The sequence below is a fragment of the Macaca fascicularis genome, chromosome 7 (assembly GCF_037993035.2).
Source record: "Macaca fascicularis isolate 582-1 chromosome 7, T2T-MFA8v1.1".
NCBI lineage: Eukaryota > Metazoa > Chordata > Mammalia > Primates > Cercopithecidae > Macaca > Macaca fascicularis.
The window spans coordinates 90,213,324-90,240,575 of NC_088381.1; the positions used below are offsets into that span (position 1 = coordinate 90,213,324).

At 43.2% G+C, this 27,252-nt stretch overlaps 1 protein-coding gene across 17 annotated transcripts in view; it reads left to right on the forward strand.

The window, feature by feature from the left end:
* The window catches only part of LOC101925857 (T cell receptor alpha chain constant), a 487,011-nt gene that overhangs the window by 412,813 nt on the left and 46,946 nt on the right, over positions 1–27,252 (forward strand). The window contains exons 1-2 of one of the 17 annotated variants that reach the window (XM_073996941.1): positions 13,631–13,840; positions 16,683–16,756. The exons of 2 other annotated variants lie outside the window; for them this stretch is intronic. Coding sequence is in view for 7 of the 15 variants with exons in the window: in XM_015453545.2 (XP_015309031.1) it covers positions 23,435–23,597 (163 nt within the window). In the remaining 8 variants the exon portion in view is untranslated. Of the gene's footprint in view, positions 1–524; positions 663–3,154; positions 3,874–6,488; positions 6,656–10,503; positions 10,615–12,911; positions 12,964–13,630; positions 13,841–16,682; positions 17,320–17,616; positions 18,738–19,741; positions 19,824–23,204; positions 23,598–25,394; positions 25,530–26,033; positions 26,154–27,252 lie in introns of those variants that run through there. 14 more of the 17 variants (XM_015453558.3, XM_015453553.3, XM_065548623.1 and 11 more) reach the window with 14 other exon arrangements.

The following is a 27,252-nucleotide window of genomic DNA, read 5'->3' on the forward strand; positions in this document are numbered from 1 at the left end:
CATGGGTAACCTAAAACACCAAGCAATCAAAATATTATTTTATGATTGGCTTTAGCACGTATTTTATTATTTTGTAGGGCAGGTTTGTCTCACCAATTATGTATTTTCTTAAGCTGATCTATAAAATCTACAGGGAAAAAGTATTTTAAGAATTACATGTTTCTGCAATTAGGCTCCCAGCAGTCAACAAAGAAGTGGTACTTTTTGTCTTTCCAGTGATGAAAAAGGGAGCCTGGCAACGCTGGTGGCCCACCAGGGTCTCCTTCCCTGCCCTAGGTCAGAACCAGCTGTAAACCAGCAGGCCATTATCTTCTTATAAATCTGTAGAGCAAGGTGGACAACAAAAGACAGCCTGCTAGGTTTTCAGGACATGAGTTCCTTGTGTAGCCAGAGAACCTTGGACCATCCTGACGTGATTGGTCCTGCTGTCCTCACGGCCTGAATCCTGTGCTGTATGAGTAAGAGAGGTGCAAGCCCAGATGACTGTTCACGATGCTGGCCCCCCTTGCACCCCTAATCACGCTAGAGTTACGACCAGGGTCTGAGAGGAGGAAGTTGCAGCACAGCACTAACAGGGGCTTTTGGTAAAGGGCCTGGGTACTGTGTGAAGAACACCGAGATGCTCAACTTTGGGAAGGGGACTGAGTTAAGTGTGAGCCTGGGTGAGTACCTCGACTCCAGAGGTAACTTTAGCGGAACCCCTCTATACCTAACACCTGTCAATCAGAGGGCTGAAACACTTGGCCAGATAATGAATTCTCTTATCCGGTGGGAAAAGGCTGTAAAGATCAAACCACCTTTCCTATGGGTAAGCAAGAGCCTGTAGTTGATGTAAAGGCAGCAGCTCCTGTGGGAAGGAAGGAAACAGGAAATTTACATTTGGAACGGGACGCGAGTGAGAGTGAAGCTTAGTAAGTGCTATCTTTAAACCAAAGGTGTCAGGTTATTTGGTTCGGTTTTTGAATTATCTGGAAGTTCCAAAGAAAGAACACTTCTCCCTGAGGATTTGATTGCAAAATTCTGACTTCAAACTTCTAAAAAGATCAAATGTTAAATCAGATAGTAGGCTTGGAAAACTCTATTTCTCTATGTAATAAGTAGAGAACTATTTTTCTTTTGTTTGCTTGTTTGTTTTATTTTGTTTAGGAAATAAGAAGATTAGATACCCTGGTGGTGAGTGGGGAGGGCAGGGACATTTGCACAGCATTTCTGGATAAATTAGATCCAAATAATCAAATCAAAGACTCTCAGCTCAGAAAGTAATTTTGCAAATGAAGACAGTGAAACTCAGAGAGGTTATGAACTTGCTCAAGGTCACACAACTGAACCTGATATCAAGGTCCAGGGCAAAGCCAGGACAGCTCATAGTTCTCTCCAGCCCAAACCCAAGGGAGAAAAACACATCATAGTCCTTGGCACAGCAGCATCATTTGCATCCCAAACATTCTTTACCCAAGACTTAATGAACTCAAAAAGAAATCCTGAGTTCCAAAGGGAGATAAAATTATTCTGCGCCTGTTGAAAGAAAAAGCAAGCTAAAGTGGAACAATAATTGAACTTGGTATTAGGGGAAAGGTGCAGTCATCTGCAGACTGAGAGGGGGTGAAAAAAACAAAATGAAAATGCTAGTCTTGTCTTCAGACAGTGATTATGACTATAGAATACTACCTATAAGTTCTGCATAGCTAATTTCTTTCCCAGTGGGGTTTGTATTCTATGATATATTGCATCAGCTATGTGATTGTTTTGGACCATAGGATATGTATACAGAATTGGCTTGTTGAGCCTTCTGGTGTCTTGAAGTAAAAATCGTATCTCTGGACATATCTCTCAGGCCTGAAGCCCTAGGCTACAGGAAAGAAAGATCCCATGACTTATCTTTCCTCTGAAGCTTAGAAGTTGGAGAAAAATTCTAGTTCTTGGGAAGCTCTGCAAAGCTGGGTTCATTAAGCTGACGCCACAGGTTTTTGCAAAACCCCCCAGCACAGTGTTTAACAAACCGGTGGCTCTAGGTTGACCTTTGGGGAAGGAACACAGCTCACAGTGAATCCTGGTAAGTGGAGGGGAGCATTGAATCCTCTGCCTGAATGTATCCATTTTACGCCAATGAATCGAGATATGGCTTCTTGCCCCATCTCTGCCACATTCAAGTCCTGCCTGGCTAAACAATGCTCATGGATGTGCACGTGTGCAGTGGGATGCAGCTTTTTCTAACTTCTCACAAAAATCATGTAATCCCTTCACCAAACTGCTTGGTGGCTCTTCTGAGCCCTCATCTCCCTGCTAGTTTATCAGTTAGAGGAAGACAAGTGCCCAGGGGCTTTCATATTTTTAGGTCATTGTGAAAAAAGGAACGTTGGTGATGTGTTTGCCTTCTTGAGAGGAAAACAGTAATGATGATTTATTAATTGGTTTCTATATGCTAGCTGATGTGCCGCAATCTTTCTCTTATCACACTGAATCCTTATACCAGGTCTGTGAGTTAGGTGCTATTATTATCCTCATTTTATAGAAGAGATATTTATATTTTATATTTCTATAGAAGCACAGAGATGTGGAATAACTTGTTCAAGCTGGTGAAGTAAGAAAGAGAACCTGGAATTCAATTCTTGACTCAGATTCCAGAACTAAAAGCTTTCTAGTGAGGGGATTATGTCTGGAGGGAATGTCCCTGATGCTGTAGTCTCTAAGGTGGCTAAAATAATCCCTAAAGAACTGCGCTCTCAGCAAGTAAAGCCAGGGGTTGATCAATAGGACCACTGTGACCCAGTTACATATTCTTAATCCTTACATCATCAAGCAGTTATTGTTTTCCCCACTTTACAAATGAGGAAAATGAGGTGCAACAGTTAGGAAACTTGTCCTGGGTTTCAAACTCAAGCCTGCCTGCCCCAAAGCCTGAGATCTTTTACATTAACTGCAACTACTGATCAGCTAGATTAACTAATTACTTAATTAATAAGACAACAACCTAACAGGCTGTAAGGTAAAAGAGTAATCACATTTGTTCCAGAGGTCCTCTCCCTTTTCAGGAATAGCAATACAATTGTATAATTTTATGCTTCCCCTGGGAGAGTGGGTGGAGCCCTGGCTCCCAGCCCCTGGTGGAAGGGTCTTGGCAGTATTTGTAAAGCAGTCTGTGGGGGTGTAACTCAGGGCGGATCTGAAAAGCTCGTCTTTGGAAAGGGAACAAAACTGACAGTAAACCCATGTAAGTATGAATAACTAATCCTTCCAAATTTCTCCCTGGAACCCTGATTTCCAAATTTTCCATTCTGTTTCATAACCCAAGTCCAAACCACAGCAGTCCCACTAATGGATTCCAATGCAAACAACTGCTGGTGTATTCCTACTACACCCAGGTCTCTGCTGTTTGCCCTCACGTGCTATTTTAACTAATAGCTGAGAATGACAGTGCCAGTGGAGCACTGAGTTAAGGAGTCTGTTAGAAAGGAGACTGTTCGAAAGCTTCATTCTTTATTATAATTGGTGAGATTTTCCATGATACTAGGAGAAAGTTGATTAACTCTCTGAGCCTCTATTTTCCTCCTCTGTAGAACAAGGGAGGCAGTTCCTGTTCCCATTTTACCACAGCAAGTGTGCTGTGAGGGGATGCTGGTACATTTCTAATAAGGTGACAATGAGTGTGAGGAGAAAGGAAGGCCCCCGGTGGTCTGTAAACTCTTCCACCAGTCCCATACTACAAACAACTGGTTTTATCAGGGGGATTCTTGGATGACAAGTAAGCACTTAAGTAAATATCAAGGGGAGTTGGGGCAACTGAGTTTTTGTAGATCCTCATGTCATTGTGTGATACTGGAGCCAATAATAAGCTGACATTTGGAAAAGGAGTAACTCTGAATGTTAGACCAGGTATGTTTTAATGAATGTTACTTGTTTCCAAACATAAGCCACCATCCTTAGAAATTCAGTGAAAGATAACTGAATCTCCTGCCCAGTTATTAGCATCTTTCACCATGGGTCTTTCTGGAGAAAATGACAATGTGGGCAGCCCCTGACTGCAGCCCCTTCAGGACTGTTTCTTTAACACCTTTAAGTACTTGGGAATGTTAAGTATGTTTTTGTTAATGTTGGAGATATGTGTCTGACAAATGGAATCTGAACTGAAGTTTTAGTGTGTAGGGGCAGAAAGCATTTAGAAAGGACAATGTAAGGACAGATTAGACTAAAATACATACCAATGGCTGGGAGTATGCAATGCAACCTAATCCAAAAGGAAATCGTGAGATGTAGCCTGCTGATTAAACAACTGAGTCAGCACTCCATGTCAGCTGACTTGTCTTCCCAAAACTTCCACGTTGGTGCAATTAGGAAAAGAATTGTCTAATCCCCATAACTCAAAATCTTGGAGCCAAGCTAAATTGGGCGAAGCCTTGTAAGATTTTCTGGTACTGACACTGACTACAAGCTGATATTTAGGGAAAAGGTAAGATTGAAAGCAAATATTCAAATTAGTCAGAAGGACCATGAACTTCTGAAAACATGCCCCAGGATGCTGTTAACTGCTGCATTTCTAATTGGGTCCTCATGGAACATTTTCATCTCCTCCTTGTCTGAGCTTTCTGCATCAGAGAAGCCCCTTTTGATACCCACTCACTTCTGTGTCCCTCGTTGAAAAGGTGGCAACTAAGCTTGGAAGTGTGAGAGAAGGATTCCCTAATCCAAATGCAATACTCAGGGGGATATTTTAAATATTACTCTGCCATTCTCAAAACAAACCTAATTTCAATTAACTTTAATGTAGCTGAAATTTTGTTCCATGAGGGAATCTCTGTTTTCTATGATAATGGGAGTTCATTTCAAACAATTGTTTGGGGTTTAACTTTTGCTCATAATTCCCAAAAGATACCAACTATTCAATGAGTATCTCAAAATAAAACTACTTTCATGACCAAATTGTTATCCCCATTAGAAAAGTTAGAATCAGAATGTCCTAGTATGTATTATGTGAGCTCCATGCTACCTTCCTAAAGTTTCTTATGCCTAAAACAACATAAGAGAGAAAAGCATTTCCAGGCTAACCTGTGTGTTCACCGGCTAACAAGGGTCTGAAGAGCAGGTGAGTCAGCTGCTCTATTTCCAAACTGGATTGGACATTTAGAGTACTGCAGATACTAAAAGTGATAATCAGAAAAAGCACACACAGTTCTACTTTTATATGTAATTTCCATCTTTCCCAAAGAACTGTTATAAATTCTCTCCCAAAGGTGTTATATTCATCCTTCTTTTGGTTCCTCTATTTGTGATGTGTACTGAGATGAAATATTGGTTGAGATCCAAAAACCCCATGAGATTTAACTTAAGCTTTCCCTGTCAGAGAGATTCTAAGAGCTAAAAGATGGGAAGCTGGTATTTGGGGACTAGATTAAAAAGAAAATCCAAATTAATCCCAAGGAGCAAGGCTCAATAGATAGTTATTTAGACATAGCACGTCCACCCTGCAAGCCTAGTTGCTCAGTTGACTGGACTGCCCCTATCTTAGTCTTGCCTGAAAGAGTAATAAGTTTTTTGCCCCATACCTGTCTTGAGAAATGTCAGCCTCCAGACCTGAACGCTTCTTGTGATTTGGTTTATTTCCGCAGAGTTTATTATTTTACACAGTGTTCTGGAAGTAATAGAAAAGTGCATTAGAAGCTCCTGCAAATGGAAATGAAATGTAAATTTAGATTGTAAATACATGACTGCAGTAAATAGACAGCAAGAAAAAGGATGAAGAGATTAGAAATTTGCCACATTTCTCTAACCCTAAAGGGACGTTTCTATAAATAGTTTAAAACTATTGAAGACGAAGGGGGAGGAGGAAGGAGAACAGAGGCAAACAGATTTTCTCCTAATCCTTTCCATTTGGCAACATTAGAAATGATTTTTCAATCAAATTTCACTGAGCAGAGGAAGAAACCATGTCTGTTTCAACACTGAAGTTCCCGTGGGTAGGAGTCTCTAGAACTGATTTTGAGGATGGCTCCCTGTTAGTGACAAGTGCTGGTAATGCTCCTGTTGGGGGAAGGGAATGAGCACAAAAATAAATCCAAGTAAGTGTGGAGGGACAAGAAGATCTCACGGCGCAGGTTTCCCCTGGATTTTCTGCATTGCCTTTTCACCTTTCCTGTCTTAGCACGACAAATTAGGTCCCAGATGAGCAGGCCCTCGCATTCAAACCAGAAATTTTAAGGAGGAAGCCAGATTAACTTTACTCGGGAGACCTAGTAGACTCTGACTTTAAAGGTTCTTTTAATCCAGCTGTTTTTAGGGAGAGCTCTGTAAAAGCTGAAAGAAATGTTGTTATTGTTTTTTTAAAAAAGTTAAAATTCTATGGAGTGAAAACGAAGATGTTAAATATTTGATTGGCAAGGAAACTGAAAAATCTGGACCATGTCTGCAACTGCTAAAGGAGGCTTTGTGAAGGAGAAAATGAGCAGCCCAGGGAGACCCTGTGCTAAACTTCTCTGGTTAGTGAAATTCACGCCATCCTCTGCCACAGCCTTGGACTGCTAGGAGGGCAGATCAGATGTCTTCCTCAGTGGGGAGAGGGGGGCCCTCGTTGGCAGTTTCTGTAAAGCCTTGTGCTGTGGTGTAACTCAGGGAGCCCAGAAGCTGGTATTTGGCCAAGGAACCAGGCTGAGCATCAACCTGAGTAAGTATGACAGGGTCAAACTACATGCAGCTGGCTACAGTCTTTTCCTTTCTTGACCGTGTCCTGCAAGCTCTCCTTGAGGGACATATACTCATTTTGCATAGTCCTTTATAAAGAAGTAGACCAGCAAAAACAGGAAAGCCCTCAAATTTCCACTTTTAAACACATCCCTGTAAAAACTCTCTTGCTTCGCTCCCCTTCTACAATCAGTTTCTAGTAAATCAGAATCCAGTGAGCTGATACGCAATTTCAATGAAAAAAACAGCAGAGAAATAGTTACCCCAAGAAGTGCAAAAAGTAGAAACTATCTGAGTACCAGCCAGGGGAAGATAATTAGGAAAGAAAAAAAAAAGAAAGAAATGGATTACTGGAACTGTGATGGCAGCTTAGTCACAAAGAAAATGATTTTTAAAAAATTAAATTTAAATTTTAAAAACTTTAAAGATATATATACATACACACACACATACTCATATATAAATATATATATATCAGGGCTCCATTGCCCTCTGGAACCCCAGCACCCACCTACAGCAGCTGCCTTCTGGACTTATTAAATAACCTATAAACCTGTAGTTTAATGAAGAGTTGAGCAATCGAGACCATATTGACCCCCAGGACCCTTCTGCAAAGAGCAGCTTCTGTTCCGGTTTCTGTAAAGCCTTCTGTGACTGTGAGAATAGTGGAAGTAGCAACTATAAACTGACATTTGGAAAAGGAACTCTCTTAACTGTGAATCCAAGTAAGTTCGAGGGGAGTGGGGGACGGGGGAATTCAAACACTTCTGATTTAAATTACTTGTCCTTCCAAAACATTCCAGCTTAGGTTCCAAATCTAATGTTTGTGCTGGGGGGATGTGGTGCCCATCAGAGGGATTAGAACTCCACTGTACAAAGACTAAATTACTTTCAGCCCAAAACATTCCTATCATCCATCTTAAACAAGATTATTGGTGCAAGGAGAAAAACTGAATACAGAATCCTGAGGGATCCAGCTAAGGGTCAGGAAATGTTTGCCAAAAAGATAAAGAGGAAATTGGCATATTGTGACTATGCAAATGCAGTAGACCAAATATAAATTGTCCTGACTTAGATGCTAACACTCCTCTTAAATTTATCGCCTGAAATAATGGGGCCCTGCAATTTCATTAACTAATGCTGAAAATTGTATAAGCAGGCTCCTTTTCTTCTTTTACCTTCACTTTATCTCTCTGAAAAGAACTGTTCTCAATCCCCAGTCTGGGAACTGAGGTCCCGTGGATGGAGCTGTCTGGTTAACTCAGGCAGGGAGCATTTAACCCCACTTTTTCCTTGGTTACCAAAATAATGGATTCAGCCTCCTAGTTCACCTGAGAAGGGAAAAATTCATCTGTCCTCTGAGTCGTGAGAAGAGAGCAGCACATTCTCTCCTTTCAAATATACACCCACCCTTCCGTAATGGTAATATGTGAGTACTTAGAAAGTTTTTAAATGTTAGAGATAAAAGTAAGGCACTGTGGTTGCTAATAGCCCTTCTGGAAAATCTGTGCTGCTGGTGGACTTCTGAAAGTGGTGCTTATAAACTAAGCTGGAGAAGACTGACTTGTAAAATTCAGATAAAATGAAAATGGGAAAAACTTGTCCAAGGGCGCCAGTCTCCTAAGTGCCCTGATGTTGAGTAAAGGCCAGATGCCCTGGTTTTACTTACTCAGATCTGCTTTCTATGATTAAGAAGAGATGCCCACTAGAGAGAGGCACTTTGAAAAACACAGCCCAGGCAAAATTCTTAAAAAGACTGGCTCTGGTGGCGGGTGGTAAAGCATTCAGTGACACCATGTATGCAGCATTGAGGGAGTTAATGCAGACTTGTGAGCAGACAGCTTGGAATGTTCTGGGATAGGCCCTGCCTGAAGAACATGAAGTGTGGTTAGCCGTCAAGTTCCCATGGGCAGAAGTGCCTTGCTCAGCAGGGGCAAAATCAGCACGTCTGTGGCAACAGCAACAATGAATAATATATGATGTTGTTAAATCCCAGGCGTTCAGCAGTCTCCACTGAGGTCTTATCAAATTAAAGCTTCGAGGGCATTCATATGAACATCCCAGGAGACTCAAGGACTCAGTCGCTTTTCAGAGGGTGGGCAGCCAAGGCTAGGGACCAGACAGTAGGCTTTTTTCTCTGGTTTCTTACCGGAAACACACCAGGGCTGGGATTTGTGGTGGGTTTTCCAGAATGCAGAGAAGCTGGGAGCCCCTCTCAGCACTTGGTCAGCCTCTTAGGGGACTGAGAACTGTAACAACTCCTACCCTTCAAAATGTTGACGAGGTCAGGGAGTTTGGCAGCCTTACCAGGCAAAGAAAATATCTGTGCAAGGCTAGCATTCTTCCAGAGCTCTGGACGGTAATTGTATGCCAGATTTTCCATGCAGTGGACTCTTTAGCTGCAGGAACTACATGGCAAGGCTGGAGTCCAAGGAACCCATGATTACATTCTGTTTTTCTGCAGTAAGTGGAACACAGAGATTATTGCCACAGCAACACTTTGGTGCCTATCTGTTTGAGGGCCTCAGCTGAGGGCAGGCATCTGGTTTTGCTTATGTCCTATGGAGGCTGAAGAGAAGATGGGAAGCTCTTTAGATAGTGAATACTGTGAAATAGTGAAGAGATAGGAAGGGTTGTTTGACTCCCTAACTGCTGTCCTTAAAAAAATGGATACGTCTTCTTAGCTAAATAATAGCCTTTTCTCTCACCCTTTTCATGACAGTAAGCAAGCTAAAACTTTAACCCTTTGTAATAAGTGGTTGCTTGAAGAGATGACTAAACAGGCTAGCATAAATTCAGTCCAAAAAAAGTCTGAGTTAAGAAAACTAAATTCAATTAAAGAGGTATTTGTTTTTCATACCCTTTGGGGACAGGGTTTGATCATCACCACATCATGAAACTGCCTGGATTTTGTTCTTCCCATTTTTTGTGACATCCAGACACAGCCAGGGAGACTCCCAGGATTCCTGTGGTTGTGTCTGTTGGCAACAGAAGCATTGTTTGGTCAAGGGATGAAATTTACAGGAACCCCAAGTAAATGTGCAAAAGCCTGCCGCCAACAGAGACCTCACTTAACCCTACCGCTGTGGCCACTGGGCTGCTCTGTGGGGTCAGAACACCTCAGGTGAGACTGTGGGGTGACCAGATGTCCTGGATTTCCTGGGATTCAGGCGTTTTCCAGGACAAAGGTCTTTCTTTGCTAAGCCCAGAATGATCCCCAGGATCGTTAATCACCATAACAAGGCACAGATAAAAACTTTTTTCTGTGAGCTACTACTTACATTTCTCCAGATTCAAGACTGACAAAAAAGCTAAGTTGTGTGAAAGCTCAGTTAAATGTGCCCATCATTTTTATTTCTTATGCTAGGGCATGAAGGGAAACAGGAGATACTGTTTCTTGAGGCTGCAGTCTAAACCTCATCTAATTCTGGTCAGTCTCCAAAAAGCTGAGCACTCTCCTCCTGTCTCCTTGTAATCAATTCATTGTCATCAGAAATGTGTGACACCTCGAGGGGATGGGAGGACATGTCTTGAAAACTGATCAGAGAAATTGTCCTGAAAATGATGCGTAAAATGGAAATTAGACCTTTAGAAAGAGAGATGCTGAACATGAGAAATCAGTAAAGCCTCAAGACAAAAACTAGAGGAAATGGAGAGAGATGGGAGGCAGGAAGCCGGCCCTGGGGGGAGGCAGCAGGTCAGTGTCCCAGGACCAGAGGTGGAAATGGTCTTCCGACCTTTAGTGGGAAGAAACTGAGCCTCACAGCGCTGGGCCCCTTTGGGTGAGTTCATTCTCCCCAGAATAAAAAGAGGAGGAAGTCTGTGAGCTTCAGAAGTCTCCCTAGGGTTCTTGTAAAGGCCTCCAGTGCAGTGCTAATGCTGGTGGTGCTGGCTATGGAAAGCTGACATTTGGACAAGGGACCATCTTGACTGTCTATCCAAGTAAGTGTAACAGGACACAGCAGTATACTGGAAATTCTGGAATTTCACCCCAGTGTCAGGTTTCAAAGAACCAGATATTGCTTAAAGTTAAATGGTGTCCTCTGAGGTCCTTTCTCTTCTTTAATCTCAATATTCATAGATTTCCTTTTGGACCCTGAGTTGTTAGGTCTGTCTCCCTGCTGCATGTACAGCTGACCTTGACCCTGGAAAGTCAGAATCTTTCCTGCTTTCAGGGTCTTCTATGGAGGTGATGCCCTAACTTTTTTGAGGGGGAGGTCACCCTTTCCAAATGACTCCCCTGAGTAACCTGTTCTAATGTTTAGTGGCATTCCCAGTCAGAAAGTCCTTCCTTATGTCAATCTTAAATTATGCTTGGTATAGCCGAGGCCGTTTCCACCAGCATCATCCACAATAAAGAGGAAAATTGAGAGCAGGGTTTGAATAGGTATGTGGTATTTGGTTCAGAATGGGTTTTAAATGAAAGCGGAGAGGGAAAAAATGAAAACTGAATGGGAATCTGAGGTCTTATTTCAAATCCCTCTATGTTTCCTGTCTGTTGTCTCCTTTTGCTTCTATAGATGCAACACTACAAAGAGAGAGAGGGGGAGAGAAAGGATAGACAGAAATAAACATCCACTGTGTCCATTCCCTATCGCTGAAACCACCAGGCAAGGGATTACAATTAATTCCAAAGAGTTTCAGATACACGGCTTAATACCTTTCTCCTCGTGGTAACTTGTTTCCTGGCTGATAATTAGAGCAGATAGAAAGATTTGGCTTTGGTGTGTTTGCCGCTGCACCCCACTGGGAAGAGACAGAAACTTGACTGTTTTTTAAGATTCATAAAGTTCCGTCAGTCGTTGTAAAACTCCCTGAAGCAGGGAGATGCGTGACAGCTATGAGAAGCTGATATTTGGAAAGGAGACACGACTAACCGTGAAGTCAAGCAAGCTGGAAAGACCTAAAACTCACAGTGTTCCTTATGTGCTTTTGCTCCCTTCCCTGTTTCAGGCCTTTTGGCTCTTTCCTGTAGGGATTCTAAGGGAGTCAAATGGAAATGGATTAAAGAGAATCTGGAGCCCCGTGGGTGCTCAGAAATGATAAATGAAAGGAATAAGAGACAGAAAGGGAAACAAAGTTGAAAAGCAGGAATATGCTTTTCACTGCAGCGTGATAAGACTGAGATGGGAGGTGGGTGTCAGAGAAGGATGTCATCACTCCAGTTGCTATTACAGAACACTCTGTTTTCCTAGGATTGCTATCAAGGGCAGTGTCCTCTTATGCCAAAGGGATGAGTCAAGTCCCTATATTTCTGGAGTAGCTGCCTTTGGGCAGGCATAGTTGGTCAGGCAGATAGTACAATCCCAGTTCAGTGTGCATGGAGGAGGCCACCTGACATTGCCACCTGTATCTGCTCCATTCAGTGGCAGCATAAATTCATGCCAGGGGGATGTGGATTTGGAATATGCCGGTGCCACTACAAGGCTGAATATTGAGTTGTTGTGATCATCTTGAATGTGTGAGATGCCTCCAAGTGATGTCTGGTTCTAATGAGCAGGGTGCAAATATTGCCCATTTTCTGTTGAGTTTCTCCAGGCCCAGTGGTGTGGGAGTCAACATTAAGAGACTGACATTTGAGCTGAGGATCCTATTGACTGAAATATGCCTAAGGGATCTGAAAGGCCAAAACTGCCTTCAGAGCTCGGCCTTTGTTGTTAGCTCTCTGGCAGTTGTCATTTCAGCAAAATGCATCCACTTAGAAAGGTCAGCTCTTCATTAGGCAGACAAATGAGAACAATATATTGACCAAAGATAAGGAGTTGGGAGCCCAGATCTCAGCCTCTGAGAGCCTGGCATTTCCACTTCTTTAATCACGTGAGCCGGTGAGCATATGCTGTCTCAGAGAAAGCAGATCAATGGTGCCTGAGGACCTGGTGTCACCAAGCTAGGGCTTAGAGACGGAAATGAGATGCAGATGGGGATGTTGTGTGAATTGGGGAATAATAAAGAAGGGAGGAGGAGACAGGGAGTTCAATGATGCTTTTTAAAACCCGCAGCATATGAGAAATTGTAATGACACAAAGGTGAAGAAGTATGTATTGCATATAATCCTAGCAAGTTTCCTACCATTCCCAACAGAATCTGGCCTCACTGTAGCTCCAACTCACAGATCCTATAGGTAATGCCAAATGGTACCTGAGATGCCTTTTGAAAAGGCATCAAGAAAGACTGGGCTCTGAAATCTTTGAGAGCCACCTGTCAATTATTGTAAAGGTTTGGATGGCTGTGTGACAACCTCCTACAACAAGCTGATGTTTGGGCGGGGGACAAGCTTATCAGTCATTCCAAGTAAGTCTCCCTGGGATGCTGCCTGTGGAGTGTGGTGGGGCTAACAGTATCATGCATTAGGGCTTAAATGGCTTTGCAGATGGCATGGTGGTTGAGGACACAAAATTGAGAGAATCAAGATACACTGACTCCGATCAGAAAAACAGGTCACATAATAGCAAATATAGGTTTAGTCCTTAAAAGGTAGCATAGATAACATGGGACTTGAACATGGCAATTTGAAAAACAACCTGTGGTCTGTCAGCACGTTCTCACTGCATATGGGGGATAAACAGAGGTGAGGGAATAAGCAATGGACATTGCATAATGGGGGTGCTAGGGAAATGAGGCAGGTCAGAAAGAAGCAAGGTGATCAGAGCCCCATACGGGGTTAATCTAGAGAAGATGAATTGTTCCATAAGGTTCACAAAGAACTAAAGTCCAAAGATGTAATAAGGAGTCCTGATTAAAATCCACTTCAGAATCATATGATCATCAGGAGAGAAATTAAGTCTTAAAAGAAAAAGAATTTTTTAAATGCCCGAGCATAAAACAAATGGACCTACACCTTTAATTAGACAGCAAGCCGCACAAGATGCACATTAGCCTTCCTTTTAATCCCCTCTCAGGAGGAATGAGTCCCTCCAGCTGCACATGGTCACAGCTGCTCTAAGCCCTGAAGCTCCTTGCCAGTAATACCCTCGCTCCTGCTCCTGCACAGGGGAAGGAGATGCCTGCCTGCCTGCCGGTCTCTGCCTTTTGGTCCGTCGCTTGGCGGGGCCCCAGGTGTAAGCTCTGGTTGTCTCTTCTGCCTGGTTTTTGTTGAGCTTCCTATCACAGTGGAACACCGGTAACCAGTTGTATTTTGGGACAGGGACAAGTTTGACAGTCATTCCAAGTAAGTCAAAGAAAATTTTCCATCACCATTGTGTTGAGCAAACCCTTGAAATTGCAGAAACAGCTGTCAAAGTCTGCTACTCTATTTCTCTGCTTCTAGGTATAACTTTATGTGGACCAGAGTAAAGAGGCGCCCCCACACCTGAGAATGATTTATGCTTGGACAGGTCCTTATTTCACTCCTTGAAGTGTCTATCTATCTATCTATTATCTATCTATCTATCTAACTATCATCTATCTCAGAAATAGTTGTTTTTAACAGTTAGTTCTGTGCCTCACCCAAATTGTCATTAACTAAATGCAGATGTGCTGCCACACTGATAAACTTCATTGGAAGAAAACAAAAAAAACAAACCCAGAGAATGTTCCTTGAACATTCCTGAAGTGGGGGAGCAGGCGATGTCACTTGCAGTGATAGCTGGCCTCTCTAGGTCACCCCCACATCTGTGCCAACCAGAGAAGCTGGGCCCTTTGTGGCACAAGCCTCAGGAGCAGAGAATGGAGGGACATTCCCAACTGAGAGGAGAGGGACTAGGAGGCTAGAAGGGAAATGAGGTGACTTTACAGAAAACTGAATATGGGATGGTGTAAAGGGATGAGAAAGATGGCAGGGGGGTCCACACTCACTCTTGTATTTAGACCTGGGGGATGCACTGATAGATACCACGTGGAGAGAGAAAGAGGATTTCTGTTTCTCTCTGAAGAAAAATGTGGCAGGAAAATCAAAAGAGATCGCACGTGTCAAGCCTCTCCTAATTACAGTCGTTCATTCTAGTTTCTCTCAGTTGTCCAGCAGGAAATGGTAGGAAAGGGTCACTGGTGCCTTTGATGTCGTGGAAGCATTGCAGGAAGGAGATTTACAAGAAATGGGGCAGGGGTTTGCAGTAGAGTTTGGAGAGTTTAGAGTGATGGTTTTTGTAATGACTTAGAACACTGTGTGTCTAACTTTGGAAATGAGAAATTAACCTTTGGGACTGGAACAAGACTCACCATTATACCCAGTAAGTTCTTCATCCTTGGTCAGGAAATCAGGCTGCATAAGATTCTGGGGGTCATAGTAGACACGTGGGCTTACAGAATTTTCATCTCTTCTTGTTCAGAACTGGTAGAGACAGGCAGCAACCAAATATCTGAGTTTTCCGGGGGAACTCCAGTCCTGACTATTTAATTCAAAACTAGAAAAAATGCCTCACAATTCTGTTTTTGCTGCTGCCATCAAGTGCTAATGTGGCATGTGAAGAGAATTCAGGCAGAATGACTGCATCTTCACTTTTATCTTGTGTGATAGTTTTAACTTTGAGTACTGCAAGTATTTGGGAGAAATGGTAGAAACATAGAATATCAAAGAGACAAGCAAACCAAGAGACCCAGAGAGGCAGGCAGACGGAACGTCAGGCAGTATAATTTTACAAAACTAATTCAGTGTTGTGTCTCTCTCTGCAAATGGCAAGGTATCTGGAAAGGTGCTAAGAGCTAGTGCTCTGGGCGGGGCAGGATTATCTAAATAGAACACCAAGCACTGATGTCAAGGGGAAAGTTTAAACTTGGAAATCTCTGGGTTTGATTTTTTCTTTTTTTCCAATGAAGTTTATTAGTGTGGCAGCACATCTGCATTTAGTTAATGACAATTTGGGTGAGGCACAGAATTAACTGTTAAAAACAACTATTTCTGAGATAGATAGATAGATAGATAGATAGATAGATAGATAGATAGATAGATAGATACTGGATATATATACACAGGGTAGAAGAATGTGGGAAACATGGGCAAATAGATTCTTTTGCACCTGCAATTAAAAGCTGTGGAAAAGTTGAATATGTTCACTTCGTAATCAAAGACAACCACACAAAATAGAACAGAAAGCACACTTCCAAGAGCGAGAACTGGAGGTATGGAACCTTTCTGTCTTAACCACTCAGTTGCCTAGAATAATCTTTTTTATGTTTTGCTGCATTAGAAATTAAAGGCATGAATATTGAGGATTTGGGTAGGTCAGACTTTTATAGTGACAATTACATTACAAAGCACCTCTCAGCTAGCTTGGATAAAGCACCTTTAAACATCAAAGTCTTTTTCTTCTCTCTGGATAAGATAGGAAAACAGTCTTTCCCACCCTGTATCTAAGGACAGGGGGCTCAGAGAGTTCCAGACTTACAAAGTGAGACTGCAGCAGAGCTGAGCCGTGGGACCTGGAGGGACCCAGTGACGGTCAGTCTGCTGCCTCCCACAGGTGCTATAGTAGCCACAACCGTTCAGGGAACTGTCCCCAGGTGAGAACGTAACACACGCAGGGAAAAATCCCACTGCTACTAAGAGCAACTCAGCATAAGAATGTCCTACCCAGCAAGGGACAGTCAGAGGGCTCTAAACCAGAGCCCCAAATATTTAAAAACTTTACCTGGAAGCCAGCTATAACAAGTTTGTTTTCCAAGTCGTGCTTCCAGAAGCTGTTGGTGGTTGGTAGTTGCTAAGGGTTTTGAAACTAGAGGACATCACAGCAGAATGGAATTATTTGGAACAAGGGGCTATGATTAGAATTCATGAGATGAAAGAAGATTCTGGCTAGAGGACTAGAAAAATCCTGAAAGAAAAGATACAGTAAACCTTGGGGGAGTTGTAGCATTTACCCTAGTCCAAGCAGCAAAGAGCAGACGGAAGCCAAATTCCAATAAACAATTGGCCTTTTTACTTTTACAAGTTCCTGCAATTATTACAATGTCTTCAGACTCTTGGGCAAATATCAACAGATCCTAAATGCAAAGTGGAACAGTCCTCTGTTTCCAGAACCAAGTAACTTGGCCCCACCCCACACACTACCCACGCTCAACCACTGTTTTTGTAGAGGAGTTTGATGCTGTGTGGACTATGGAAACAAGCTGATCTTCGGCACAGGAACCATTCTGAGAGTCAAGCCTTGTGAGTATAAAACACACTCAAGTCCCAACCTGGGTTTCATTGCATATTAAATAAATTTTTTCTGGCTGAGAAGTATTTGATTCTAAAGAAAGGAAAAGTGAAATTCCAGGTGCAACACAAACATTTCATTAGTGTGATTCATTAAGAATTTCCATGTGTTGCCTTTGAGAGCATTTATCACATCCATTCACTGGTGAGACCCACAGTTTTAAAATTCAGTTAAATTTGAAAAAAAAAAAAATTGTCAGCATCTCTGTGGACCACAGTGCTTGCTATTTGGGTGTCTAGACTTCCAAAATGGAAACCTCAATCTGTAGTTTTGAGCTTAGAGATTTATCCTGAGCCTGCGACTTAGAGATGTGTAAGAAAAGCTACACACTGCTGGACTTTGTAGGGCGTTTGTGGGATGAGTGTCATGAAGAAGCCTGGGTAGACGGGTTGGTGAGGAGACACTGGTGACAGGTGTCTGCCCTGTTTCTGTAAAGCTGCTGACAGCAGTGAGAAGAAAAGCAGCAGAGATAAGCTGACTTTTGGGACCGGGACTCGTTTAGCAGTTAGGCCCAGTAAGTCTGAGCAGAAAGTAAGATCTTTATGCCTTTTCCTATTATTCGTTCTAGCCTGACATTTGAGTTGTCCTCCTTTGGATTCCAGATCAACAAACCGTGGTGTCTTTTCATACTCCTTTTAATATTTGTGGCTAAGGGCCCTCCATTCTTCCCATCTCTCCTACATGAGGGTCATGTGGCCAGGTCCACACTCATCAAGAAACCAACAGTGAGGCAGTTGGTTGGCAGTGTGTCAAGAAACTGAAGTCATCATCTCCAGGGCCCTTACTCTGGTTATGTGTGTTTCAAGCTTTTATGCCAGCAACAGAGGAGAGGGAGAAGTGACCAGTAGCAATGACCAGGGCTATTAGCTGTACCTGGTGTCTGTGGGTTTCAGAGCAGCTGTGGAGGTTCTGGGAAGTTCAGGGCATGAGTTTTTCTGGCAGAGGGGTTTACGTAAAGGGTTGGCCCAGGGTGCGTATTCAGGAGGAAGTGCTAACAGACTCACCTTTGGCAAAGGGACTCATCTAATCGTCCAGCCCTGTAAGTGCTTTTGCCTGGGAGGTGGGGTTCAAAATGCAGTCCTAATGGGGGCGTTTCTAGACATTGGCTTATGTGCTTCTGGTGTCACTACTATTGTTGGCACTGTCCTAAGTACATGGGAAATTTTGAGCCATGTAGAGAAGGAGGTGATGCAGTTTGTGCTTTGGAGGACTCCTGAGATCTGCCCTTTGTCAACTGTGTTTGAGTGGGAGTCCATCATTGGAAAATCTGGATGCCAGCAGACAAAAGATATGAGCTTAGGATGGGTCACAAACATATGGAGGCCACTTTGCCAGCAGCACCTTTGCAACGAAAATTGCTCTCATAGGAAATGTGGAAATGGCTGGGTAGATAGAGATTTGGCCATTTCTCCTTTTCTGTCTTTATACCTTCTTCTCTACCTGACTTAGGGACCTTAAATTAGAACAGTTATTAATCATTTGATTTCTCGGCCCCATCACTCATCAAGTATGACAAGAGGGATTCATTAAGATAAAACTCAGAAAGAGAAAGGACAAAGAATTCAACTCTCAATGTCTTCAGAGTTGAACCTGACAGCTCCTCTGCCTTAACCATCTAGTCAGCACCCCATGATCAACTGAGGTCAAAAAGGGCAACCAGCAGGTAATGTTAGTCAAGTGGGTATCTGGCCAGAGCCCTGCTGCCCTCATAGGAATTAATACTGTGGAGTTTGGGAAAGGGAAATGAATCCGTGAGGGCTCACCCAGGTTGCCCATCTGGGAGAGATCATGGGGAGAGTTCTGAGTGAGGGAGGGAAGACCAGATGGAAAGTCAAGCAGCAGGTTTCTGTTATGAAGCATCTCACAGTGTAAACACCGGCATTGCCAGTAAACTCACCTTTGGGACTGGAACAAGACTTCAGGTCACCCTTGGTAGGTAACAGAAACTGTGAGGTAACTTAACTGTGTGTTCCTTTAAAACAAGGGAGACTGCAGAGGGGATATCCTGGTTGGATGTAGTCCTTCCTTCCTTCCAGCGGGAGGTGATCTCACTGAGGATACATACCTGCATTCAGTCAGTTCTTGTGCTATTTTTATACCTGTTACAGAGGTTTTCCTTTCCACCTGTGAAAACAGAAACTCTCTGCTCCAAGCTTCTTCAGTCTTTATTACCCTGTGTATATCCTTTAGAACAGTGGTTTGGGAATTAATTTATCGTCAAGACTTTGTCACTCTGGGCAACAGAATGAAAGGGCTCTCAAATAGAGAACAGAGAGTCCTGAATACTCAGATAACTTTTCCAGAGTGATATGTGTTATGTGTAAATGGGAGGAAGTGGGCTAGTATGACCTTCTAATGGCTGTTTTGGAGACACACTAAGGAAACTTGCTTAATATCCTACACCCTTAACTTGTTAGAACATTGGTGAAGTAAAAGCAAAACCTTGACCCTCTAAGAACATAAACAAATGCCGACTCCTCTCCCCCAAAGCACTGCCATGTTTCATTATGTGCAATTATGAAATGAATACATGATAATTTATATGAAATTACATAGATGAGTAGTTGGGGCATTTTGAACCTGTGAGTAAGATGCAAATTGTAGAAGTTCTGGAGCATCTCACCAGGCAGTTCCTCATACAAAGTGGTCCCTGAAGACAAATAGTGTACCTGGGCATGATTTGTTTGCAGTATTGGTTTATGCACTGTTCGAGGACCTGTTTGAAAGCTGATTACGTCCCAGTGTGCCAATTTGGGGTCTCAATTAACTGTGCTTAGTGCACTGAAAAGTGCCCATGTTTACAGTCTAGAAGCATGACAAAATGGCCCCATTCCTGTAGGAAAAGAAGAACGGAACTGTGTGTGGTGTGGTACTTGTCAGTGCTGCTCCTCCTTGTCCCTGCCATGCTGGGAGCTGGCTGCAAGGTTTCCCCAGGAGGTTTTTGTTAAAGCATGTATTACTGTGACAATAACAATGACATGCGCTTTGGAGCAGGGACCAGACTGACAGTAAAACCAAGTAAGTTGGGGGAATGGTTCAATCTTAAAAGCTGACCTGAGTGAGCGATGGTGCTGTTCCGGGCAGTTTCTGTCGGGTTAAGACACTGCCACTCCCAAGAGGATCTAAGCACCTGGTTTCTTAGTGCCTGAGACCCTGAGCTGGTTGGAAGTCTGTTAGTTGATGAATTCTGGCAATCCTAAGAATTAGGTCAAGAAGAAGTAGAAAATTTCACTGGTTTCGTCATTGGCTCTGGATATATAAAAATGCTAAATATAAGCCAGGCGAGGTGGCTCACTCCTGTAATCCCAGCACTTTGGGAGGCTGAAGCGGGCAGATCATGAGGTCAAGAGATGGAGACCATCCTGGCCAACATGGTGAAACCCCATCTCTACTAAAAATACAAAAAATTAGCTGGGCGTGGTGTTGGGCACCTGTAGTCCCAGCTACTCAGGAGGCTGAGGCAGGAGAATCACTTGAACCCAGAAGGCAGAGATTGCCATGAGCCAAGATCGTGCCACTGCACTCCAGCCTGGCAACAGAGCGAGATTCCATCTCAAATAAAATAAAATAAAATAAAATAAACAACTATGGCTGAGAAAGTGGCATGGTGCTCCTGGTCCCTAAAATAGCCACTGGGCCCCCGATGTTGACCTCCTGTGCTGGGTGCTATTGTCCTTATGTGCCTCTGGCACAAGCATTCTGTCAGAACCCAGTGTTCTAGGAAGAAAACAGGGGATTTAAGATCAAGTTCAGATCTATCTGCACAGCCAGCTGTTAATTTTAGAGAACTGTCCTGACCTTGTAAAGGAACTGGGAACAGAGGCTGCAAGGTGGGGAGACTTCCACTAGAGGGGAAGATGATCTCACTTTCTCAGTCTCCCCCTCCATCCTTCCCACCTGTTGATTATTGTAAAGCTCCATAGAACTGTGTGAATTATGGAGGAAGCCGAGGAAATCTCATCTTTGGAAAAGGCACTAAACTCTCTGTTAAACCAAGTAAGTGTTGGGGATTCAAAGTCCTGATTTATCATCAGGACTTTGTCACTCTGGGCAACAGAATGAAAGGGCTCTCAAAGAGAGAACAGAGAGTCCTGAATACTTGGATAACTTTTCCAGAGTGATATGTGTTATGTGTAAATGTGATGAAGTGGGCTAGAATGACCTTCCAATTACTGTTTTGGAAACACATTAAGGAAACTTGCTTAACATCCTATACCCTTAACTTGTTAGAACATTGGGGAAGTAAAAGCAAAAGCAGTTAAGTGCAGCTAAGGTACAATGCAGAGTGAGTGAGAAGAGACTTGCCAACTCCTTTGTCTGTTATATCTTCCCTCCACCTTCACCCTTGAACCCCACAGAATTGCTCCTGTCCATGCCCCGGCTGTTTCCAGTCCGGACCAGCACGTCCTTCTGCTGGACATAGGAAATCCCCAGACTTCATAACATGTCACAGGGCCCCCTCCCTCAGGTGGCAGATCTCAATATTGATCACCCACATCACTGTGGGGAGTGGTGACCTTGTCAGCAATGGTCCCATGGAAGAGGGAAGCTTTATTTACACCATCAAGGGCCCATGGATGATCCACAGTCTGTATGACTGCTGTGTGATTGGTTTCCAGACATTAGCTTTAATAGGAATCATAGGAGAAGGGACAGGGTGGCTACTGCAAGGGGTTTTTTGTTTAGGGAGAACACACTGTGGAACTCAAACTCCGGGTATGCACTGAACTTCGGCAAAGGCACCTCGCTGTTGGTCACACCCCGTGAGTTCTTGTGGTTTACTAATTGTCCTTTCTGGAAAGAAATCCAATGGGACCTGTTGAAACACAGCTGAATTTAATTGCTTTGCTTAGCATGCAGTTGTTAACTATGTCTGATGTGTGAGCAAGATATGAATACATGTTTCCCTGGAGGCTGGATTTGGTTATCAGGTCTCGGGGCAGTTTGATAAATTGTACTAATGCTGCAATCACTGTTTTTCAAAGGTCCACAAAGCACGTTGCGGCTTTGGGAAAGGCAGAGATAAGAAACAAAGCTTTGTGATAGAGACAGAAACAAGCCCATGAAAAGGGAAGCTACCAAAGCAATGGCATAGCCAAGGAAGTGTGTCCTCAACAGATAAGAGGCAAGAACCCTGTTGAGTTGATGCTTGTGTCATCTGGTAGAATTAAAAAATAAGGCGAGTGAGCTGGGCGCAGTGGCTCACGCCTGTAATTCTAACACTTTGGGAGGCTAAGGCGGGTGGATAGCTTGAGGTCAAGAGTTTGAGACCCGCCTGACCAACATGATGAAACCCCATCTCTACTAAAAATACAAAAATTAGCTGGGTGTGGTGGTGGGCACCTGTAATTCCAGCTACTTGGGAAGCTAAGGCGGGAGAATCGCTTGAACCCGGGAGGCAGGGATTGCAGTGAGCTGAGATCGTGTCACTGCACTCCAGCCTGGGTGATAGAGCGAGACTCTGCCTTAAAAACAAAAAGAAAGAAAAACAGAAAGATAAGGCGAGTGGACTGAGGACTCAAGTGAAGAGAGGGGCAGCAGGAGTTCCAAGCTTGGCATGGCTTTCTTCCTCTAGGAGAATAGCAGAACAATGTAACTTTTTCTAGAGAAAGAACAGAACCCTTGAAGTATCACATGGATGGGCTTGCTTGTTTGGATAGCCCCCTTCCTCACCGCAGGTCCCCTCATGGACTTCACCCCCTTACCTAGGCTGGCCAAACCAACCCTATGGGAGAGGCAGAGAATCCCAGGACTAGGGAGGGCCTCCCCACATCCACTAGATTATCTGTAATAAAACAGAATATTCATCCGAGTTGTGAAGCTGTCAGGGAGCAGGCAATCGTGATGGATTATAAAAAGCAATATTGAAAATTGTACAAGCTATCTCCACACCTGGAGAATTCAGTGGGTTTTTTGGTTGTTATTGGGGTTTTTTTCTGTTAGAATTACAGAAACAGGGGTGCTTTCCTGCAGGCACCCTATTTGCAAAAATGTCTGCCATCTCACATTTCAATAGTATTTCATCAACAGTTCTCTGCACATGAACCAGCTGTGACAATAAGGTAATGTGGCTGATTTGTTAACAAATCGAGTTCACACATTTCAATGAGTGGCCCAGTCAAAGCACTCAGCTTGAAGCATCCAACACTGTCCATTGCTTGCCCCCTCACTGAAACCACCCTCAAAGGTCAAAACACTTTCTTTTTGTAGCATCCATGATGGCTGTATCTTTTAAAGGTGGATTTTACTTTTATTGATAATCAAAATCCTTTAGAACCAAGACTATTAAATTTAGGAGAGAATCGACTAGTTACTGATACTGTTTTGGATCCAAAAATAGATGTGACTATAAAATAATGTCATAGGTTTGTTTATGTGGCTCATAAACTGGCTCTCAGGGGGAATCCTAGATGGAATATTTCAGAGGGTTCAACAGTCATTTGGATATTTAAGTCCTCACATGTTCGCTAAATCAGCCTCTTTAATTAATAAACACGCATAAAGATAGCATGAGATTGAAGAACTTTTGCAAACTCAGACCCAATAGAAGCAGTGAAGACTTTCTCTATAAATTAAGATATAATCCCAAATAAATTACTTTTAGAAAAATATGAGGTCAAGGCCTTTCAATGGGGAAAGTGCATGTAATGCCGTATTTATTCATGGAGAGTAAAGCTGCTTCCATAAATGGTAACATTGTGTTGGTTTATGTAGAGACTCATAACACTGTGACTACCACAGGAAACTACAAATACATCTTTGGAACAGGCACCAGGCTGAATGTTTTAGCAAGTGAGTATTACAGACAAGACAGGCTTTATTTTAAATGTTGTTGGTGTTCATGTTTGAGGGACAAGGGAAGGTAGGACAAGGGAAGTACCCGTGTAAACTGTGCAAGCTAAATTCACTGCTATCTGAAGTGGCAATTCTGGGTCCCTCTATTCTGGACAGGAGGGGTGAAGGAGAGCTCTGAGGCTTGCCATGATGGACTTGCTGCCAATTTCATAAGAATTGTATCCATCACTAGAAATATGTTTATGACTTGAAGGTCTCGAGAAACTCCTGTAAACACAACAGGAGTTCTGTGTTCTTTATTCCCTTCTTTTAAAACTATATTCTCACTTTACATTTTTTACTCATTTTTCTGCCTCTTTTTATGCCCCTCTCCTCTGTGCAACTCAATGCTTCATCTGGGCATTCATGTTTTGAGAAATCATCTCAAGGGGAAATCATGTCCAGATCCTAGCATGTCACTCAAAGCTCTCTAAAATCTGGGCCCTTTCTGTTCTCCAAATTTATTTCCAGCGATTCCCTTTCATGAATGCTCTGCTCCAGGAAAACTAGGCATCTGCCTCCCTTGAATATTTACACATGCCCACACCTGTACCCTGTGTCCACACATCAGACATCCTGGCCCCACCACCTAAAACAGGCTTGCACAGGTGACAAAATTTGGTTTCACCGTCTCTCAGCCTTGAAACTCAGCATAGGCATTACCAGATTTAGTTTCATAGGAATGGTGTGAAAAATTATATCATTTTTTAATTAAGCAGGCCAAGGTAAAAGATCCATCAGACAAAGAAGCAAAGTAGGAAGGAGAGAGACAGCTTTTGTAATGGGTTTGGAAAGGAGAGATCTGTCCCCTGAAGTAACACTAACATAATCTAAGTAGGAGATTTACAGGCTGCATGTTTGTTGGTTTCCCTTTGGAGTGCTCCATCCCTAATGCCAGTTGTTAAGCCCCTGGTCCTCAATGTGGCCGGGGGTGAGGAAGTGGGAGGAGACCATGCTGGCCACTCAGTGGTGGTGTCCATGGAGTTTCAGGCTCAGACTTTCGGGCTCAGACTTTCTGTGAGGTACCTCAAAATTGAGAGAAGCTCAAAAGGATCATGCAGGAAAAATGGGAGAAGCCACCTTCTTAGTCATGAGAGGATTATTTCTGATTAGTCCTTGAGCTGTGTTGTGTCCTGGGGAAGGGATGGTGAGTGGAAAAGTCTCTCCTAGGACAAGGATAGGCAGTGGTGAAAAGTCCTTTTCCTGGTGACTAGCAAAGCAGGGGATGAAAAGATCTGGAGTTGGAGTCCAGGGTGGATTCCAGGGCAGACAATTGCATAGAACTGTCTTGTGTTGTGTGAATTGAAAAGGTTGGGCAGCCCTTCAGATGTTCCCGAGCTGACTTTGGTCAGAGGTGCCTGGCTCGAGCACCCGGAAGGTGTGATTAGCACGCCAACCCCTCCTGCCTGGTAGACTGTGACAGCTTCCCTCAATCCCTCCCACTGTGACAACAGTCTCTCTGACTGCTTTTGCTTTGGTACTGTGGACATAAACTGTCCCTACTATGTCCAAGTGAGGTATATAATTTTCAGAACCCTGGAGAATTATTATCTAAAACAACAGTGGATATGCTAGGATTTTGGCATTCAGTATTCTGGGCCTGTGCAGGAAAACTCTTTCTTTAGAACATGTAGAAAGACTATCCTTTATTTATCCAGCATGGAAACAGTCCTGAAATCCAAACTGATACTGGGATCCTGTGCCAGGTTATTACTGTGACAATTACTTAATATTCTCTGTGCTCATAATATCGCTCCTTCCAGAAGATCTTTAGGGAAAACTTAGTTCAGTTTCTAGGAGGTTTTTGCTCAGCTGAAGATCACTGTGTGAATAATAATGCAGGCAACGTGCTCACATTTGGAGGGGGAACAAGGTTAATGGTCAAACCCCGTGAGTATCTCTGCTGAATCCATAATGAATGCACTAATTTCAAAAGGAAGCCATAGCACTGAGCTGTTTTCTGTTTTCTCTACTTAATTTTTTTATATTCATTCTAATGGTTACATGTTATCAATACATGGCATATGTATAAGTGAAAATGGACATACATATAACTACCTGGCATGGGAACAAATGTGCTGGAGAAAAACAGATGATTTCTTGTCCTTTTTGTCTTAACCATTTGGGTCAGAAAGTCTGACTGAGTAGAACATGGGCTGGGTGAGCACTGCAGTGGGGGAATCCTTCTCCAGCGGCTTTGTCAGGATTATGCTCCTTGCTGGCCTGGTCAGAAGGCAGCTTTGTCAGGAGGTGGAGGGATGAACTAGTTAACCTCAGAAGAGCCTTTCCACCCTGACCATGCTGTGAATAGACCGCCATAATAAACAGTCTTTTCCGCTGCCTCTGGCCAGGGTCCCAGCTGGAGGAGAACGCCGGCCAGATTTGGGGATTGAAAGGGATTTCCTGATACACATTGGCCTGGTCGGTTTTGGTAAAGCTTTCTATGACTGTGTAATGCTGGCAACAACCGTAAGCTGATTTGGGGATTGGGAACAAGCCTGGCAGTAAATCCAAGTGAGTCTTCATGTTAACTCTGTCAAACCTGTCTGTGCAGTTTGAAATATCTCAGAAATTGCCTCCTTCTTTTTAGCCCTGATGTTTAAAATATCTAGTTATGGCTAGTGTTTTCTTCCTGTCCACCAAAGCTGAACCCTTGCCTACCCCTCAATCAAAATAACTAGGTAGAGGGATCCAGATGAGCAGGGTAGGAAGGCCATTGGAGTGTTCGGCTGTTTTCTTAGAGATCAAACATATTCGTGCATTCCAAAAGAGCCTGTCTGGGAGCACTGAATGTTACAGAAGGTGAGAGTGTGCAGCACATTTCATGGCCGCTTTAGTCTGCACTGTGCCAGCCTCACCGTGGGCCATTGGTAAATACTGCCGCTTTCCAGCCAAAGACAGGTCAAGTGCTGGGAACTCTCAGGACTCACAGTCATGCTCGTGACCATGCTAGAGCACATCGCCCCAGTGTGGATTATCCAGAATGACTCAAACTTGCCATGTAACTCCTGCACCTCTCAGTTCTCTTTGGCTTAGAACCTCATTGTGGATGTGCTAGAGGTAACAGGAAAGGAACTGATTTCATCCTAATTCTGGCCTCTTCTGAGAAGTTATTCTCTGCAAGAGTCTTCAGGAGCATCTTACAGACCACCTACACTGTTCAGAATTTTGTTCCACACACCAAATTGTGTTCCCAGCAGTGTCTGCCGTGGCTTTAACGGAGGCCAGGTCCTGAGTCAGTTTTGGAGCTCCAGGCTTGGCAAAGCTGGATAAGGGCAAGGGGAGTTGTCCACAGAGCCAAAGGGCTTCAGGAAACACATCTTGGATACAGACATTAATGAATTTCTAAATGGGCTTCTATGTGCTAACCTGATAAGATTCTCTGGGGAGAAGGTCATCCTTACCTTTGCAGCTCTAAATATAAGACACATGCAGGAAAAAAAAAAAAAAAAAGAATGGGAAATGTCTGTTACAGTGCCAAAATGAAGATAATGGGTATAAATATTGGATTTGTTTTAATATTAAGTTTATGAAATGTAAGTCTTTCAGAAGAACTATCTCAGGATATATTTATTAGGTCAATGCACTATTTTATCAATGTGACTAGTATACA